Genomic DNA, 19,061 nt, shown 5'->3' with positions numbered 1-19,061 from the left:
AGGTTATATCATATTTTGACCTGTGTTCTTCAATAGTTCTGCGGTTTCTCTCTACTCCTACCCCTGTTTGAAAAGACATAGAAACACACACCTTTTACATATTTTATAAAATGAAAGCATTGTTGTTAGTCATAAAACATAGAAAAATAAAATGCTTCATGGAACATACTTAAGCAAATTAACCCAAGAATATTTTAGCAAGGCAGATAATATTAAATAAAAAAACCAAAACAAAACAATATTCAGTATACAGTCAAGAGGAATCCAAGCAGTGAAAAGCAGAGACTACTTTTATAAAATCACTAACCTTAAGGTACGACCCATAATACTTTGTGACGTAGGGACTATCGCACTGGCTCAGCACTGTAATCTCTTGCTGAATATCTTCTATTTCATCCTCTGCTTCTTCCAGGTCTATGATTTTTATAGCTATAACTTTCTGAGTCCTATGGTCAATCCCTTTGAAAACTTCTCCAAAAGAACCTTTGCCAATCTTTTCCAACTTTCTGAATAGTTCGTCAGGGTCTGCTTTCAGATTCTGTAAAGAACAAAGAAAACATGTAAACAGTCTGGTAAAATAAATGGTGTTCATAGCAATTATGTCCTGCATGCATGCATTCAGTAAGTTGCTCTCATTTTTGGAAGTGGATGAACACCTAGAACTGTTATTTGGTTTTGACCTGCAATGGAAGATGACTTTTTCTACATGTCGTAGGGAGGCAGTAGTTAGTCACATTTAATTGGACTTGTTCTGTATTGTCGAGAATATCAGGCAACTTATCCAATCAGTTCTTATATTCTAATGAGTGTAAGTATTAAACCCCAGTGTTTATAGCCACACAGGTAATTAAGTCACATAAATCCAATCACTATGGAAGGCAGATGTTGATTGCCCAAGAACAGAATGGGTTCTCCCCTCAATAGACACCTAGTAAACAGGAGTGGGGCCTTTGACACCATCTGTCACTAACCTATAAAGCTGTTTTAACATCTCTACCCAGGTGATATGACAATACATCATACCTTCATTCATTCCAGTAACTTGAGGAATTATTTCCTCTCCGAGACATCATTGAACTATGGTGATTGGATTATATAATTAAAACATAAATCACACAAACTTCCTAATCATCCATAATGTTCTTGGACAATCAATATTTGCCTTCCATTCAATGGTGATCGGATTAAGGCGTTTAGTGTCCATGTGAATGTAGATCATGGGGAATGCCCTGACAATCATTAGAATTGAAGAAGCTGCTTGGATGAGAGTCACAATGACTCCAATAGTACAGAACGAGTCCAGTTGAATGTAATTAATGAATACTACCTATACCATGACCTAGATGACTGGTGACTTACACAGACAAGTCTTCTAACCATACAGTATGTCATGACCATTAGACAGGATTTCAGGGAGAGGGTGTATAGAAAAATACAGTGCCACAGAAGCCAGTGGTCTATACACCCCACGTTATTAAGCCAGAACAAAAATAAGTTATTTGCAATAACTTATTTACTTGCAATACTATATAGATTCTCTATATATTGAAAATGCACTTTGATCAAGAGATGGCATGTTAATTCAAATTTGCAACTTTGCTTGTTGTACCAACATCCCCCCTTAACAGAACAGATCCAACAGAAAACCTCATATATTAACCCCTTAATGACCAAGGCTTTTTTCATTTTTTTTCACCCATGTTACAATCCACATATTAGGCCTGAAAAATTACATCAAACCCCCAAAGATGATATCTTTTCTGAAAGCCAAGACCCTATAGAATAAAATGTTGGCAGTGGCAAATTATATGTTGCACGATATTAGTGCAACTTATCAAACCCAAAATTTCTTTGAAAAATGCACTTCAGTTAAATTTAGGATTTTTTTTATAACATATAAAAGACGGTTACAATGAGTAAAAAGATACCCAACATGCCCAGGTTAAAAATTGTGTGCGTCTATGAAACCGCAACAAAATTCAATCGCCCAAAAAGTCCATAGATGACACTATAAAAGCCCCTACAGGTCATCAGTTTAGAGATAAGCATAAATATTGGCCCTAGAATTATTGCTCTCATTCTGGAGTGAGTGGCGATAACCAATATGTGTAGCGCGATCGTCGTTTTCATATGTAGGCGCATCTGCGTGTTTACGTGAAGACGCGCATGCTCGCTGGGGACTTTAAATTTTTTTATTATTATTTTTATATTTATTTGATTTAATATAATTTTTAAAACCGTTATTCTTTTTAGTCCCCAATGTGATAGCATATTGGTGGTAACAGGTCCTCTTTAAGGTGATACTGACCCCTAGTGTCGCCTTTCCACTTTAAATAATCTATTGAAGTGCAGATCGCACTTCAATAGCTTATTGCTGGGCTTCAGGAGCCCAGCAGTAACAGTTATGGAACCGGAAGTGATGCAATCCGTGTCGCTCCCGTTCCCATAAAACGGGGAGGAGATCGGTGAACAGACGCTTGCCACTCTCCTCCCCAGCATCCCACCGACACCTCAGATGCCGGTCCTGGGCCAGCAGGAGGGCCCTGTAGAAGCGATCTGGCGACAGCTGAGTCGCCAGAATCGCTTCTATTGTAAAGCTGGCCGCCGGCTCTACAAATGTAAATAGAAGAGTCTGTGTAAACGGGCCCAATGCCAGTGACGTACTATGTACATCACTGGTCACTAAGGGGTTAACAAGGTAACAGGAAATGCTTGGCATTCTACAGTTCAGTCAATACTGCCAACAATCCAGATGACTAATAATGATTAACTGCTTACCTATTCATTGGATGTGAGACACAAACAGTTTCAGAGTAAAATCTCAACAGAGCATGTGTTTCATTTAAGTTAGGACGGAGAAACAGGAATAATGTTGTCTTAAGGTCCAATGGGGTCCGATGTTCAAATAGTTAGTATATTTGCATTGCTTTTCTTTGGTTGTTCTGCTTTCCTCCAGCACTCTAAACATACTGTTATGATATCACATGGTCAAACCATGCTTCTATCTCCTTTTCCGTTGCAGAGGACATCACTCTACTTTCTTACCTTGGTTGCAATAACGCAAATCTTAGGAACACAACTAAAAATACTTCACTTATTGCACAGTAACTGGCTGAGTTTGTGTTATTTTAAAGCCTTGTCTGTATCTGATCTATTGTACAGTAAACTCTTACAGTAAACCCTTATCCAGCATCCACGGGGATTGGTAGATTCTGGATACATTTAGGTTTCTGGTTGCTTGAGAGCTACTATTAAAAATAGGTCTAACTAATACCATACCCCCATACTATACCATACCATAACATAAACTCTGTATTGACTTCAGTTCATATTAATATTGAAATGCAGAAATCAAAAGCAAATTAAGACAAATAGACACATGATCATTTCCAGGATAATAAATGCCACAGATCAGCAAAACAGTGAGTACACAGGGGAATTTTTTTTCTGGTTAGAGGAGAGTTTTGGTTAGTTGAATACCAAATAACTGAGAGTTTACTGTATTATGGATTGACCACAAGGCATCCTTGCAAGGAAGGAAGGTCGCAAAAGTAAGACAATAGCTCGGTACAAGCAGGTCAAATTTCGATCCGTTGGCACAACAGAAGTTGATCATTAGATCGACTTTGCCGATGGAACATGGTGAAGATTCCTTGGCCGAACGTGCAAGCACCGTTCGGGTATTCTGAGAACAGCCGGCACCACTGTCAGAATACAAAAGATGACAGTGGGAGATTTGTCCATTCACACTGTTCATCGCGGATGGAGAAATATGTTATATTTTTTTTCTGTTTAGCCTGCAGGCTGGAACAATATGAGATTGCAACAGGGCCTGGAAGGTTTTCACTAGACGAGTCAAAGATAATCACTTTGAAAGAAAGCAAAAACTGCACACCTAATTCATCCTATACAAAAAATAACAATGTACTTATTTTCCACCCTTCCTTTTTCAATACGCTCTATTCTATAATTAAATCATATAGGGAAACACTGGCAGGCTAGATGTCCACAAACGTATTGGATTAAGCATGAAAAACTATTGGAGCTATGGGTTATGTGGACCTGACCACTCCTAATTCCTTTGTTTATTCTTATACCATACTTTTCTACTCAATGATGGTGTTTGAAAGGCACTTAAAAAAATGAAATATATGTGTATACAGTATAGACTCCAGGCAAACATTTTAGGCTCAAATATCAAAATGTCTTACTAAGTAACCACAAAGTTTTTTCTGTGTTAAAAAAAATGTAAGTGTTCTTGCAACATATTAATCTTTGTGTTTCACTGCACATATCTTCCGACATTTTGTATAATTTCTCAACTGCGCATTATTTGCGCCCAGCATTTGTGACATTAAAAGACCTCCAAACTATCGCACATTCTAGAAGTTCTCCTGAGCACTTCTTAAAGTATCCCAAAGATAATTCACATCCTCAAGTCACCTGAGCACTTCAGGACTATTCAGCAGTCATCCAGGAGGTTCCCAGCAAGCTTGCAACAATTTAGGAGGCAATTTAGAGACAATTCTCGTCATGAAGGCATTTAGGAATGAAACATAAACTGGGATAATAAATCTGTTGCTATATGCTCTAGAATCAGGGGTCCGACAGTTTCAAAGACTCTAGCGATGCAACCAAATTGATAAATTCTCCCTTTTGTGTTCATGAAAAAGCAGTTTTTGTAAAACAATTTTTCAAATTATCTTTGAAGTAATGGGAGTTTTTACAGCTCCTTCCCCTGGTCTACTTCTATTAAATTTAGGAATAGATTCAATTCCAACATGCCTCCAAATAATTTTCACCAATATCCTTATTAGAGAATACTGGCCCTTAAGAGATTACAAAATTGTCACTTTTGATAGTGTCTAGAAACATTGGACGCTTTGGGCCAAGAACATTCCGATGTTTCAGTTCTAAAATACTTAACCCTAGGTTATATCATATTTTGACCTGTGTTCTTCAATAGTTCTGCGGTTTCTCTCTACTCCTACCCCTGTTTGAAAAGACATAGAAACACACACCTTTTACATATTTTATAAAATGAAAGCATTGTTGTTAGTCATAAAACATAGAAAAATAAAATGCTTCATGGAACATACTTAAGCAAATTAACCCAAGAATATTTTAGCAAGGCAGATAATATTAAATAAAAAAACCAAAACAAAACAATATTCAGTATACAGTCAAGAGGAATCCAAGCAGTGAAAAGCAGAGACTACTTTTATAAAATCACTAACCTTAAGGTACGACCCATAATACTTTGTGACGTAGGGACTATCGCACTGGCTCAGCACTGTAATCTCTTGCTGAATATCTTCTATTTCATCCTCTGCTTCTTCCAGGTCTATGATTTTTATAGCTATAACTTTCTGAGTCCTATGGTCAATCCCTTTGAAAACTTCTCCAAAAGAACCTTTGCCAATCTTTTCCAACTTTCTGAATAGTTCGTCAGGGTCTGCTTTCAGATTCTGTAAAGAACAAAGAAAACATGTAAACAGTCTGGTAAAATAAATGGTGTTCATAGCAATTATGTCCTGCATGCATGCATTCAGTAAGTTGCTCTCATTTTTGGAAGTGGATGAACACCTAGAACTGTTATTTGGTTTTGACCTGCAATGGAAGATGACTTTTTCTACATGTCGTAGGGAGGCAGTAGTTAGTCACATTTAATTGGACTTGTTCTGTATTGTCGAGAATATCAGGCAACTTATCCAATCAGTTCTTATATTCTAATGAGTGTAAGTATTAAACCCCAGTGTTTATAGCCACACAGGTAATTAAGTCACATAAATCCAATCACTATGGAAGGCAGATGTTGATTGCCCAAGAACAGAATGGGTTCTCCCCTCAATAGACACCTAGTAAACAGGAGTGGGGCCTTTGACACCATCTGTCACTAACCTATAAAGCTGTTTTAACATCTCTACCCAGGTGATATGACAATACATCATACCTTCATTCATTCCAGTAACTTGAGGAATTATTTCCTCTCCGAGACATCATTGAACTATGGTGATTGGATTATATAATTAAAACATAAATCACACAAACTTCCTAATCATCCATAATGTTCTTGGACAATCAATATTTGCCTTCCATTCAATGGTGATCGGATTAAGGCGTTTAGTGTCCATGTGAATGTAGATCATGGGGAATGCCCTGACAATCATTAGAATTGAAGAAGCTGCTTGGATGAGAGTCACAATGACTCCAATAGTACAGAACGAGTCCAGTTGAATGTAATTAATGAATACTACCTATACCATGACCTAGATGACTGGTGACTTACACAGACAAGTCTTCTAACCATACAGTATGTCATGACCATTAGACAGGATTTCAGGGAGAGGGTGTATAGAAAAATACAGTGCCACAGAAGCCAGTGGTCTATACACCCCACGTTATTAAGCCAGAACAAAAATAAGTTATTTGCAATAACTTATTTACTTGCAATACTATATAGATTCTCTATATATTGAAAATGCACTTTGATCAAGAGATGGCATGTTAATTCAAATTTGCAACTTTGCTTGTTGTACCAACATCCCCCCTTAACAGAACAGATCCAACAGAAAACCTCATATATTAACCCCTTAATGACCAAGGCTTTTTTCATTTTTTTTCACCCATGTTACAATCCACATATTAGGCCTGAAAAATTACATCAAACCCCCAAAGATGATATCTTTTCTGAAAGCCAAGACCCTATAGAATAAAATGTTGGCAGTGGCAAATTATATGTTGCACGATATTAGTGCAACTTATCAAACCCAAAATTTCTTTGAAAAATGCACTTCAGTTAAATTTAGGATTTTTTTTATAACATATAAAAGACGGTTACAATGAGTAAAAAGATACCCAACATGCCCAGGTTAAAAATTGTGTGCGTCTATGAAACCGCAACAAAATTCAATCGCCCAAAAAGTCCATAGATGACACTATAAAAGCCCCTACAGGTCATCAGTTTAGAGATAAGCATAAATATTGGCCCTAGAATTATTGCTCTCATTCTGGAGTGAGTGGCGATAACCAATATGTGTAGCGCGATCGTCGTTTTCATATGTAGGCGCATCTGCGTGTTTACGTGAAGACGCGCATGCTCGCTGGGGACTTTAAATTTTTTTATTATTATTTTTATATTTATTTGATTTAATATAATTTTTAAAACCGTTATTCTTTTTAGTCCCCAATGTGATAGCATATTGGTGGTAACAGGTCCTCTTTAAGGTGATACTGACCCCTAGTGTCGCCTTTCCACTTTAAATAATCTATTGAAGTGCAGATCGCACTTCAATAGCTTATTGCTGGGCTTCAGGAGCCCAGCAGTAACAGTTATGGAACCGGAAGTGATGCAATCCGTGTCGCTCCCGTTCCCATAAAACGGGGAGGAGATCGGTGAACAGACGCTTGCCACTCTCCTCCCCAGCATCCCACCGACACCTCAGATGCCGGTCCTGGGCCAGCAGGAGGGGCCTGTAGAAGCGATCTGGCGACAGCTGAGTCGCCAGAATCGCTTCTATTGTAAAGCTGGCCGCCGGCTCTACAAATGTAAATAGAAGAGTCTGTGTAAACGGGCCCAATGCCAGTGACGTACTATGTACATCACTGGTCACTAAGGGGTTAACAAGGTAACAGGAAATGCTTGGCATTCTACAGTTCAGTCAATACTGCCAACAATCCAGATGACTAATAATGATTAACTGCTTACCTATTCATTGGATGTGAGACACAAACAGTTTCAGAGTAAAATCTCAACAGAGCATGTGTTTCATTTAAGTTAGGACGGAGAAACAGGAATAATGTTGTCTTAAGGTCCAATGGGGTCCGATGTTCAAATAGTTAGTATATTTGCATTGCTTTTCTTTGGTTGTTCTGCTTTCCTCCAGCACTCTAAACATACTGTTAGTTACTTAATAAGGTAAAGCATTTCTACTTAAAAGGAGAAATATGGGGTCAAGGCTTTTCCTTATAGTTCTCCTTAGGTTAACGGGAGGACACAAACTAGCGTCCTCCCGTCACCCTAAGCTCAGTTCAGCTACAGCTCGCGGTATACTGAGACGCCGCAGTATACTGCGAGCTACAGCTCGCCGTATACTGAGACGTCACAGCTGAAGCGGATCCCGACAATTATGTCTGGATCCGCCCAGCTGCGTGAGTGACAGCTGGCGGCGGCTGGAGCTGGAGGCAGAGCCAGCTGTGCCCGCCGTCCGTTCCGCCAGTCAGCGCTGGAGGATCGGACAGGGAAGGGGGGGAATCCCTGCAGGGAGCCGTGAGTGACAGTCACGGCTCTCTGCAGGGAGATGATCGAGAAGTGAGCGAACGCCGGTATGTGTTCGCTCACCTCCCGATCTACTGAGCCGACCTGTGACAGTCTCATTGTCACAGGTCGGCTAGAACTATGAGGTGAGTGAAAAGCACTCACCTTATAGTTCTCCTTTAAACTGTCTGTATAGTGTGGGTGTGTGTGTGTGTAAGGCCTCATTCACACGAGAAAAGGCCGGCACGTACAGATCCGTGCTGCGTGCATGGCTGTATTGTGCAGCTCCCGGGAAGGACAGGTGCTGCGTGTGATTAGTACGCAGCACCTGTCCTTCTCTATGGGAGTATGCAGCCAGGCAAGACGTTGAATGGTTACTATGGGCAACTGCTCCAGCTTTTGTTAAATGTGTACTGAGCCCCCATAGGCTGCACTGGGGAGGAGGTGATATCACCAGAGGGATAAAGAAGTAGGCAGAGAGCCTGGAAACTCTGTGCTCAGCCTCTCCTCCTCTCTGCATGTCCCTGCAAAGGCGACAAGGAGGAGCAGGAACATAGGGAGCTGTGGTAAAATATGCAGTGGCAAAGTTGCAAGCAGGCAGAAAGGTGCAGTGTTTGGGTGTTGGGGTTCAGCGACAGGGGTGCTGAATGGCAGAGAGGTTTAGATTCAAGGGTGCAGAGTCGGCGTGCTGGGGGATAGGAAAGTTCAGAGTCAGTGGTGCAGGGAAGTTCAAAGGGTCCTGGGTGACATGGGAGTTCAGGGTGTAGAGTACTGGGCTCTTCATAGGCCCAAATGCAAAAACAATCTGCTTGCATGCCTGCAGGGAGACTTCCCTGACTGAGCACCACTCCATATGGTGCAGGCTGCTGGACTGCATCATCGGCTGATCTAAGGTAAATGCAGGTGTGTTAGCAAGGGTAGGAGGGTCATTAGAATTACTGTATTTGCTGGCATATAAGACTACTTTTTAATTGAAAAAAGTGTGCCTTTGCACAAAAAAGGTTGAAAAACACTGCTCTAAATGCTTCTTCACCCTTTTCCCCTCCAACCATCCTGATGTAAACCCACCCTCCACTCCTCTGCCGTATACGCACATAGTTCACCAGTGTTCTGCTGCAATGTTTACCTGTGACCAGGCTACTTCCTGTTGTCTGCACATGTGCAGTAGAACCCCACCGATGTCTATGGTGCCTGGACAAGGCAGGACCTGGACCCAGCCGTAAGGGCTAGTTCACACCAAGCATGGAGCAGATGCAAATCAGAGCAGTTACAGAACGGATCAAAACTGCGTCCAATGTATTCCAATGGTATTTTGCGCTCTAGTTCACTCCACAGTGTTCAGTTCCAGAGCATGTGGAGAAACTGCAGCATGCTCTATTTTTTCTGCTCTGGAACGCACCGAAACACATCAAAAATGCATGCAAACGCCCTGGAACGCACTGAAAGCCCATTTTAGGCAAACACACACACACTTTTAAAAATACACTGTACTGCATGGGCAGAAACTCATGCAGATCCGGTCTGCATTTGGTGTAAACAAGCCCTAAGGGACAGTGCTGCTTATCTACTGTAACCTCCAGCGATACACACGCATACCAGCTGGAAGTCTCCCATCACTATTATCTTATTTGCAGCTACAAAGTCATTCATAACGGGACACTTCTGTTAGCGAATTACTGCCAATTGCAAAGATCGTTGCGTCATAAAGATGATCAACAGAATGGTCACTAAATGAAATTGCCAGGTCTACTCTGGGGGTACTGTAGGGGGGTCTTTTGGATAAGCCATGCATGGTAGTATTGGCGTTTCCCAGCAGAAAGTACATCAAGGGGAATCCCTGCAGCAGGCGAGTCTCTGTTACAATGGGACATGACCTTCTAATTTCTGGCACCGTCCACACACACCACCCTTCACTCCTACAACCCCATTGTCATTGCTGACATTCATTTGAAAATGCTGGTTGACTGGCTTTTATGCTGACCTTCTACTTTTAAAGCTGAACTCCGGGCACAAAAACTTTCATTTAAATGTATTCGTCAATAACCACAAAAGGATATAAATCCACTTTGTGTGCCCCAATTGGCTTTACAAACCCAGATAGTACCTCACAACTATGACATCATCATACTGCACAAAACCTGTGTGCAGAGCAGAACGGTGGGAGAGGCCCTGCAGACTCCACCCACTAGACTACAGAGATGTACAGTAGGGGCGGATACCAGACCAGTCACCCTGCACAAGGACAGAGATCAGCAGTTATTGGTCTTTATTTTGGGAAGCTGCTGCATAGAGGCAACGTTTCACCCTGGATTACTGCACAGATCTGGAAGAAAGACACCAAGGACAGCAAAACAAATACACGTCACTTGTATTTGGGAACTATTTGCTCATCACAGAGTTCAGCTTTAATACTTTCCAAGTAACTGGAACAAATATGAAGCTCATGATCAACAATTCAAAGTGCAGAGGCCTGACAGCCAGAGCTTGAAAAGAACAGTTTAGTAATGTTTCATTTAATATTTTACAATTGACTCCCAGAAAAGAAAAAAATATAAAAAGAATATAATACCTCTGTAAAGTAAAAGATATTATATATACACACACACACTATATAAACGTAGATTTACACAAGCTGCCAACACATCCGCGTTAGTCCAGACATTCCTGCAGTGCACTCATCTGGGTAACTTTTCTATGTTTATGTTGTGTAAATGGCAGTATGCACACACCTTGCCTGCTGACCGCTTCCATGGACTAGTTTGTATGAAATGGTGGCAAGGGTGAGTGCACATAATCATTCTATTTCAGAGCTCAGGCAGATATATACCGTCCAATTTTCACTACTGATATGGCCAGTTTGACCAATGCCAGTGATAACCATATAGTCTATAAGACCCGTCACAGAAGCCTTGCACCATACTCAGCATGTTTTCTGGAATTGATTATTCAAATGGTTATGGATGGTCTCACTTAAATCCTCCGAAATTCAGCTTAGGCATTCAGTGGTCTATTGATCCTTTTACAGAAAAAAAGTAATCGGGGAATGAATACAGTCCCTCCAAGGTAAGAAGAGCTGCTAGAGCATGGGGCATGCTGGACACTCCAAGAGTCTGTGCAGACATAATGGAGGAAAACTGGTTGCATGAATATCAAGCTCGTCAGAAAAATTGAGTTAGGATTGGACTCGTCCATGGTCTAAATCAACACAGAGTGCCAATAGCGCAGTAGCCCACAGCAACCAATCAGAATCCATTATGCACTGGTCCAACTTCAGCCGAGGAAATATTGACCAACTGCACTAAAGAAAACAAACAATCAATGTAGAGTGATAAATAAGGAGATGAAGCAATCACTAAAGGACTTCTAGCTGGAACCTAATCAACACACTGAGATCAAATAAACACCCAACAATAGCTATACAAAGGGAATATAGTGCTTTAAAAGCAAACCTGTCATTAAATAGTCATAGATTTAGGCTACATAGATGGTGGTAGTGATAGCAAGTAGGCACTCAAAAGGTCATGTATCTGTACCTTTACCATGTTCCAGCACCTCTTATGGGCTGATGTATAAACGTTCCGCCTAGTCTGTATAGCTGGGCAATGCTGTTCGCTCAGCATTCTCGCCACTAGATGGAATCAAGCAGCATAGGATCATTCCTATTCTCCTTGACTCCAAATAGTGGTGGGAAAGCCGTGTGAATATCATTCACCCAGCTATACACTAGGTAGAACATTTATACATTAGCACCCTATTAACTCCCAAACCCATTTGTGTGTTGTCTCTCAGTTGTGCTCCTACTATGTCACCCTGGTGGGGGTAGTATTTTGTGAATGGACGAGGGGAGATCCTGTTATTCATACATACATCCGTGCACCAGGGACATAAATAAAAAGCGGAGAGAGGATCAAACCCTTCTATGTTCTATCCAAAATTAAAGATGAACTCCAGCCTTACACCGTTGTACCGGCTCCTCTCCTGTACTGAAATAGCTTACTTTGATCTCGCTGAACACTGTCAGCTTTTCACAATGTACATAAGAAGCTACAGCAAGTCAAATATAGTCTGCCTTATTTCCTGTCTAGAGGATGTTCAACATCATCTAGCTCTTTCCTCCCCAGCTCAACTGTTATTTTCCTGCAGCTTTCATTCAATAGATTTCAGTTGTGTGAATCATCGAGCCATGATGTGCCCACATAGCACAGAGAAGCACAGAACCCCAGTGATGACATCACTGGGTCTGAAATAAGCTATGTAATAAAAATAAAAAGGTTTAATATAAAATTCCTTTACCATGTTGATGAAAGGGCAAAAGATTATCCACGAAAGTGAAAATGTAAGCAGATAAAGCATTAGATTTAAAGAGTATCTATGGTCAAACACTAAAAATAAACATGCATTTCTGTGCTGATATTCCATACGTTCTATCCCACTCCTAATAACCATATAAACCTACTAGAATCTTTTTCCGCCGTCGGGTTAAAAGGAGAACTATGAGGAGTGCCTTTCACTCACCTCATAGTTCTAGCCGACCTGTGACAATGAGACTGTCACAGGTCGGCTCAGTAGATCGTGAGGTGAGCGAACACATACCGGCGTTCGCTCGCCTCTCGATCCTGTCACGGCTCTCTGCCGTGACAGGGGAGGGGCTGGATTCCGCTCCGATCCGCCAGCGCTTACTGGCGGAACAAACAAGGGAGGGGGCGGGTACAGCTGGCTCTGCCTCTAGATAGGCAGAGCCAGCTGTCAGTCACGCAGCTGGGCGGATCCAGACATAATTGTCAGGATCCGCTTCAGCTGCGGCATCTCAGTATACCGCGGGCAGCAGCTCGAGGTATACTGCGGGGTCTCAGTATACCGCGAGCGGTATACTGAGCCTAGGGTGACGGGAGGACGCTAGTTTGTGTCCTCCCGTTACCCTAAGGAGAACTATGGGGAAAAGCCTTCACCCCATAGTTCTCCTTTAAGTGTAAAACTTGGTGAATGTTCCTAATGCACAGCAGAATTAGTTAATTACACTACGTGCAAGCAATGTGGAAAAGCATTTCTGGAGACGTACAGGGACTTTTATTTTCAGCACAGACCGTCTACATGATAAAAACCAATGCGCTTTCAATTCATTACCCTGAACAGAATCCCTTACAGACATGATAGAATGTGTGAAATGGTAACCACAGGATCTGCTGACATACACATATACATACAGCTGCAGGTGTGTATTGGTGGACAGTACTAATACATGCAAATAGTGCAAGCCAAGGCCTTCCTGGGCTACTGGGCTATATAAAACCCAATATGTTTATTTTTCAATCTGAATCCTAAGCCATGACTGCAAAGAAAAGGGTTAAACATCTGAAACACCTTCAGAATTCGGCACTCTTCCAAGTGTGTCAGACGCCTGGTGCCTCTGCTACGTGCTATGGTCCTTTCCTACATCACCACTGTGTCCTGCATTGATATAACGGCTGGAGAAGTAACAATGGCGCACAGCAGGGACCAGGCATCTGACACACTAAGCAGTGTTCAATGCAGCAGATAGCAGCAGCGTGGACTGCCCCGCACAGCCTTTTTTCCACCATTAGATGCCCTCATTCTTCTAGGTCCAATGATGGCCAGCATTACTTAACTCAATTTGTCTAATCCAAGGCTGTCATGCACCCGCTTCAGCCAGTAAATGGGAAGCAGCACAGTGATGAGTTCATCTCTCTGTTACTCCGCTTTCTCCTATCAGCATTCAGCACATGAATTGACTGGCTCCTTGTGCTGCTTCTTCCTTTCACACTCTGGGCTCTGCTATAAAGGGACAGGTACCAAGCCAAATTCAGGTAAATCTGTGTCTTTTATATCTGCCTGGAGTTCAGCTTTAACAGAAGTGGAGATTTATGTTAAAACCCAACTGCAGCCATTTTGTTAATTGGCTGTAGTTGATTCACCATCACTTCCTGTCCCCCAGACCATCAGTCACTGAGACAGGAAGTGAAGGACAATTTCCCCAATGGGACAATAAAAAAACCAGACTGAGGTCCTAACCCTTATACTCCCAATCCATGCTTTATGCTCCATGGACCTATGCTGGAAATCCCTTGGTTTGAACATATTAACTTCACTTGCTATTGTTTAAGATGCTGTTTGTGGTCACCCTGTTTCCTCTGTTGTGGAACATAGTCGATAACCATATCCTGCATTTGGGCAATCCTATTATTATAAGAAGTTTTTTTTGTATACTGTATATAGATATTTGTCACCAGTAGATAAGAATGTCATATTATACAAATAGTTCATTGATTGGATCTTCAGGATTTGTTTGTGAATTTCTACATGTTTTTGAAGGGCTGTCATCCTTTCTTCACCAATTGGTGAGTCATGGACCCACATAAAGCATGCTTGTTCCAGGTTAGTGACTTACCAAGTAGTAAAGCAAAGATAAAATCAGTAGCCCCATAGCACACGACTTCAAAAACAGTAATGGAAGGCTTCTTATTTCTGTCTTGACAGGTTTCAACACCTGGATTTCCCATTTTGTAGAATAGGCATGTGCCTATTAGGAAGCTGAGGCAAAGAGGAAGCCTTTCCCCAGAAGAAATACTGTTATATAATAATATAAAAAAACATAACAAAATAATCTAATATAGAAGATGTGCTTATTTACTGTATCACAATCTTCTACTCTGTGCAAGGACTAGTAAAACAAGAATGGGAACATGTGAAGGAGAGTGGGAACACCCAAAACCCCAAGGAGGGTAAAAAAAACTGTAAGGGTCTATAATCATTTGCCCTGGAGTTCCTCTTTAATGAAGGAAAACCAGGATGTGTCACTGCTTATTTATTTTAGAGTACACCTTACCCGAGAGAAACATGGCAGCTGCCGTTGCTGACTTCTAGGCCTGGCTGTCATGCTGACCCTCTGGCTTCAATGCTTTGAACCACTTACACAGAACAAGTATGTAGATAAAGATTTCCGATCTTTCACTGACTTACTGTACCTTATCTGCATGTGTGCTCCGTGTCAGTGGTTTCTAAAGCCGGGTACACACGGATGGAATTTCAGCCAGTTCCTGATGATCCGGATGAAATTCACACCGTGGGCACTGCTGTTGGCACCCTTCCTCCCAACAGACCTCGATCAGGTGATCGAAGGAGCAAGTTGGAAGATTCTCGGCCAAATGGAGCTGCAACCTCCGTTCAGGAATTCTGACAGCGGCCAGTGGGTGATGCCACAGCTTCATCACAGTAGCCAGGCAACTAGTCTCTTCAGAAGATGAGGAATGCCAGCCAATATATTTACAAGTGGGATACTTTTTGAGCAATCCAAACAACTATGTCACCCAGGAGGTGAAAACCCATTGCCCAATTGAACAGATTTCACAATTGGATTGATATCTGTAAGGGCTCATTCATATTAGATGCAGTGACTAGTGTTGTACAATCTCTGCTGCGGCACATAAAAACAATTACTTTAAATGTTCCCCCGTTAACACCACAACACAGTTGTGACATGTGGTGTGGTGTGATAAAACGCAGATAGGCTGCATTTTTTTCTTGCAGCGCACTGGACCACACCACAGGCCACCGCGCTGCTTTGGGGACCTAAATTGAGTTTACAGGAAAGAAAGAAGAAAAAAAAAGTAAACAGTGTGATGGGCTCAGAACATACTAGCCCATGGGCTAAAACTGCAAGCAGTCCTTTTTGTTAGCGCAGCGCTGCGACTCAATCCATCAAACTTCACTGCATTGATTAGAACTGAATGAAATGTATTTATTTACTACAGGTATTTATATAGCGTCAACAATTTTACACAGCGCTTTACATAGTGCACATTCACATAAGTCCCTTGCCTCAAGGAGCTTACAATATAAGGTCGATATCTCACATGCATACAGGGCTATTATAAACAGGAGTCAAATAACCTTCCAGCATGCCTTTGGAGTGTGGGAGAAAACCAGAGAACCCACATAAGCACAGAGAAAACATGCAGATAATGTCCTGACCTGGATTTGAACCGAGGACCCATGCCACTGTGCTGCCCCATGTCACTTTGTGACATTTTCAACAAAGTTCTGACAAAAAAAAAAGGTTACAGTGCAATGCACTGCTTTCAGAGCATCAGCAGCACAGCCTTCTCAGAGCACACCAGAAGCTGGTGTGATTGGGCCCTTAGGCCTCATTCACACAGATAAGAGCCGGCCCGTACAGATCCGTACTGAGTGCACGGCAGTATCGGGCCGCTCCCAGGAAGGACAGGTGCTGCGAGCGAGCCTGTCCTTCTCTTTGGGAGTACGCCGCCGTACACTTACTCGAACTGCACGTCCGTGTGAGTTCGGTTCCATCCATCCTGTCTGCAGTTCGGGTGAGCATACGGAGGCGTACTCCCATAGAGAAGAACAGGCTGCAGTGTACAAATCACATGCAGCACCTGTCCTTCCTGGGAGCAGCGCGATACGGCCATGCACGCAGCACGGATCTGTACGGGCCGGCTGTTAGTCGTGTGAAACCTGTGAAAATGAAAAAACTGGAGTTGACATTGAAAAGATTTTACAATGAAAGAAAATTTTTAAAAAGTGCTCCAGGTATAAAATGTATGTACCCAGAGGTGGGTGCACATACCTGCAGCAGCCAAATAACAACCTTGTTTGCCCCCACCGCCCGTGAACAATACAGACATGCCAAGTCCACAGATGAACTGTGAAAAGCACTCATAGAAGCAAAATGGTTAAAAAAACAAAACAAGTCAGCAGTGGCAGCTCCCATATTCCTACCATGGCAGGCTCCCTTTACAGTGCACAGCCAATCAGAATTCACGGAATGCTGCTGAGCCACCTCAGTAAATAAGTAGCACGGTAGTCACTGCTCTGTCCGCCCAGAATGAATGTTCCTGGGTGTGTGCTAATAACTGACCCGAGCTCCTGACCTGTCAGGCGAGTAACTTCAGGTCTAGGCAGAGCAAAGTTTTTACTTCCTCTTAGAAAAAGAAGCCTCATATCTTCAGCATGTGGCCGGATACACAGGAAGGCACTCCTCCTCCCCCCACACAAACACAAGGGGTTAACCGGCCAGCACAGTGCAATACACTGGCTGGGAACACGGTCCACATTGCGCAACGCTGACTTCCAGATGTTTAACACTGAGAGGACTGTTGTGTTTCCGCTCATTACAGCCTGACAATCCAAACAATGCTTCCTGGGCTTAGTGAATGGGCATGGGAAAGTGAAAGCGGTGACCGCATGTTTACCCAGGAGAAGGCCGAATGCACAGGGTGCAGCATGCACTAGAACAAAGTCTATAGCAGGGGTGGGCAACTCTGGCCCTTCAGCTGTTGTTGAACTACAAATCCCATGAGGCATTGCAAGACTCACAGCAACAGGCATTACTCCCAGAGGCATATTGGGATTTGTAGTTAAAGCACAGCTGGAGGCCCTGATTGCTCACCCCTGATCTATAGGAAGCTCAGTGGCGTAGTGGTTAGCACTTCTGCCGGGCCAGGACACTATCTGCATGGAGTTTGCATGCTCTCCCTGTGCTTGTGTGGGTTTCCTTCGGGTACTCTGGTTTCCTCCCACACTCCAAAGACACGCTGGAAGGATAAATGGCTCCTATCTAAGTTGGCCCTGTATGAATGCATGTGAGAAAGGGACCTTAGATTGTAAGCTCCTAGAGGGCAGGGACTGAGGTGAATGTGCAGCATGTAAAGTTCTACCTATAAATACCTGTAATAAATAAAATATAGAACGTACAGATCCCTAAAAGGAGATGAGAATCTGCACACAAACTGTGTGACTCTTCCTTTCAGTTATCCAATCGCGTGACTAGCAAATCCTGTTTACTTATTTCATATGTATGTGATAATTTATAGAGTGAAGATTCTCAACTCCTTTAATCAGCCTCACTGAGGTTCCCAATATGCAATACACCTTTTACAAGCTCAGGAGGTACCCTGCTTGTCAAATCGGGGTGCTAGTCTCAAAGCTGAGGGCCCGTTCACACTAGCCTGTCCGCAAAAACGCTACATTTTAACAGGCGGCTACTGCGTTGTGACAGCTCCAGCAGTGTGTGCGTTGTATCAACAGGGCCACACACAACTAGAATTTTGGCTGAGTCAGGAGGACAGTACATAGCCACATTTATTCTGGAGATTATAAAAGGACTGCAGGCTGCCTGAAAAGCATGGACACACTGAGGGGAATCTATCAAAACCAGAGCAGACGCCGATGGCAACCAATCAGCTTCTCTTTTTCATTTTCAAAGCTTAACTGAACAAACTGAAGAGAGAAGCTGATTGGTTACTATGGGCAACTGCTCCATATTCTGTCTGCTCCAGGTTTCAACAATTCCCACCGCTGACTCCAATTTACTAAAGGAGTAGAGCATTTTCAAAGAGAATCTTCACTCCTCTATATTTCCTGAGCGTTCACTATGCAATGAACAGCCAGTCATGTGCAATTGAAAATAATAACAGAATTTTGTTTGCACGTAATTTAATAATTGAAGTCAGCGCAACTTCTCCTTATTTGCTAAGCTTCGAGAAAATTCACTCATGTTAGTAAATCAGGTCAAGTTGTGCCGACTTTAATCATCCAATCATGTGCAAGCATGATAGTGTAGTGCATGTGATCTTCACCTCACTTACTAAGGGCTCCTTCACAGCAATGCTGGGAACGTGCTATACGTTACACACCATGTCCTTTTATTTCAGGGAACACAAACGCAGCGTGTTGGTGTGAACTTAAAGCGAACGCCGGGATTTGTAAAAAGTAACCCTTGCAGTGGGGCACCCCCCCCCCCCCCCAAAGATAACCCTCTTTTTTT

At 42.4% G+C, this 19,061-nt stretch overlaps 1 protein-coding gene across 1 annotated transcript in view; it reads right to left on the bottom strand.

Annotated features, from left to right (window-relative positions):
• STK24 (serine/threonine kinase 24) overlaps positions 1 to 19,061 on the bottom strand; it is a 54,704-nt gene that overhangs the window by 30,197 nt on the left and 5,446 nt on the right. Inside the window, exon 2 of the mRNA XM_018564648.1 lies at positions 5,238 to 5,468. Coding sequence (XP_018420150.1) covers positions 5,238 to 5,468 — 231 coding nt within the window. The remainder of the gene's footprint in view (positions 1 to 5,237; positions 5,469 to 19,061) is intronic.

Source organism: Nanorana parkeri, unplaced genomic scaffold, assembly GCF_000935625.1.
Source record: "Nanorana parkeri isolate BGI_ZX_2015 unplaced genomic scaffold, ASM93562v1 scaffold768, whole genome shotgun sequence".
Taxonomy (NCBI): Eukaryota; Metazoa; Chordata; class Amphibia; order Anura; family Dicroglossidae; genus Nanorana; species Nanorana parkeri.
Note: the sequence above shows the minus strand (reverse complement) of the source record. Positions and strands in the feature narration are given on the sequence as shown.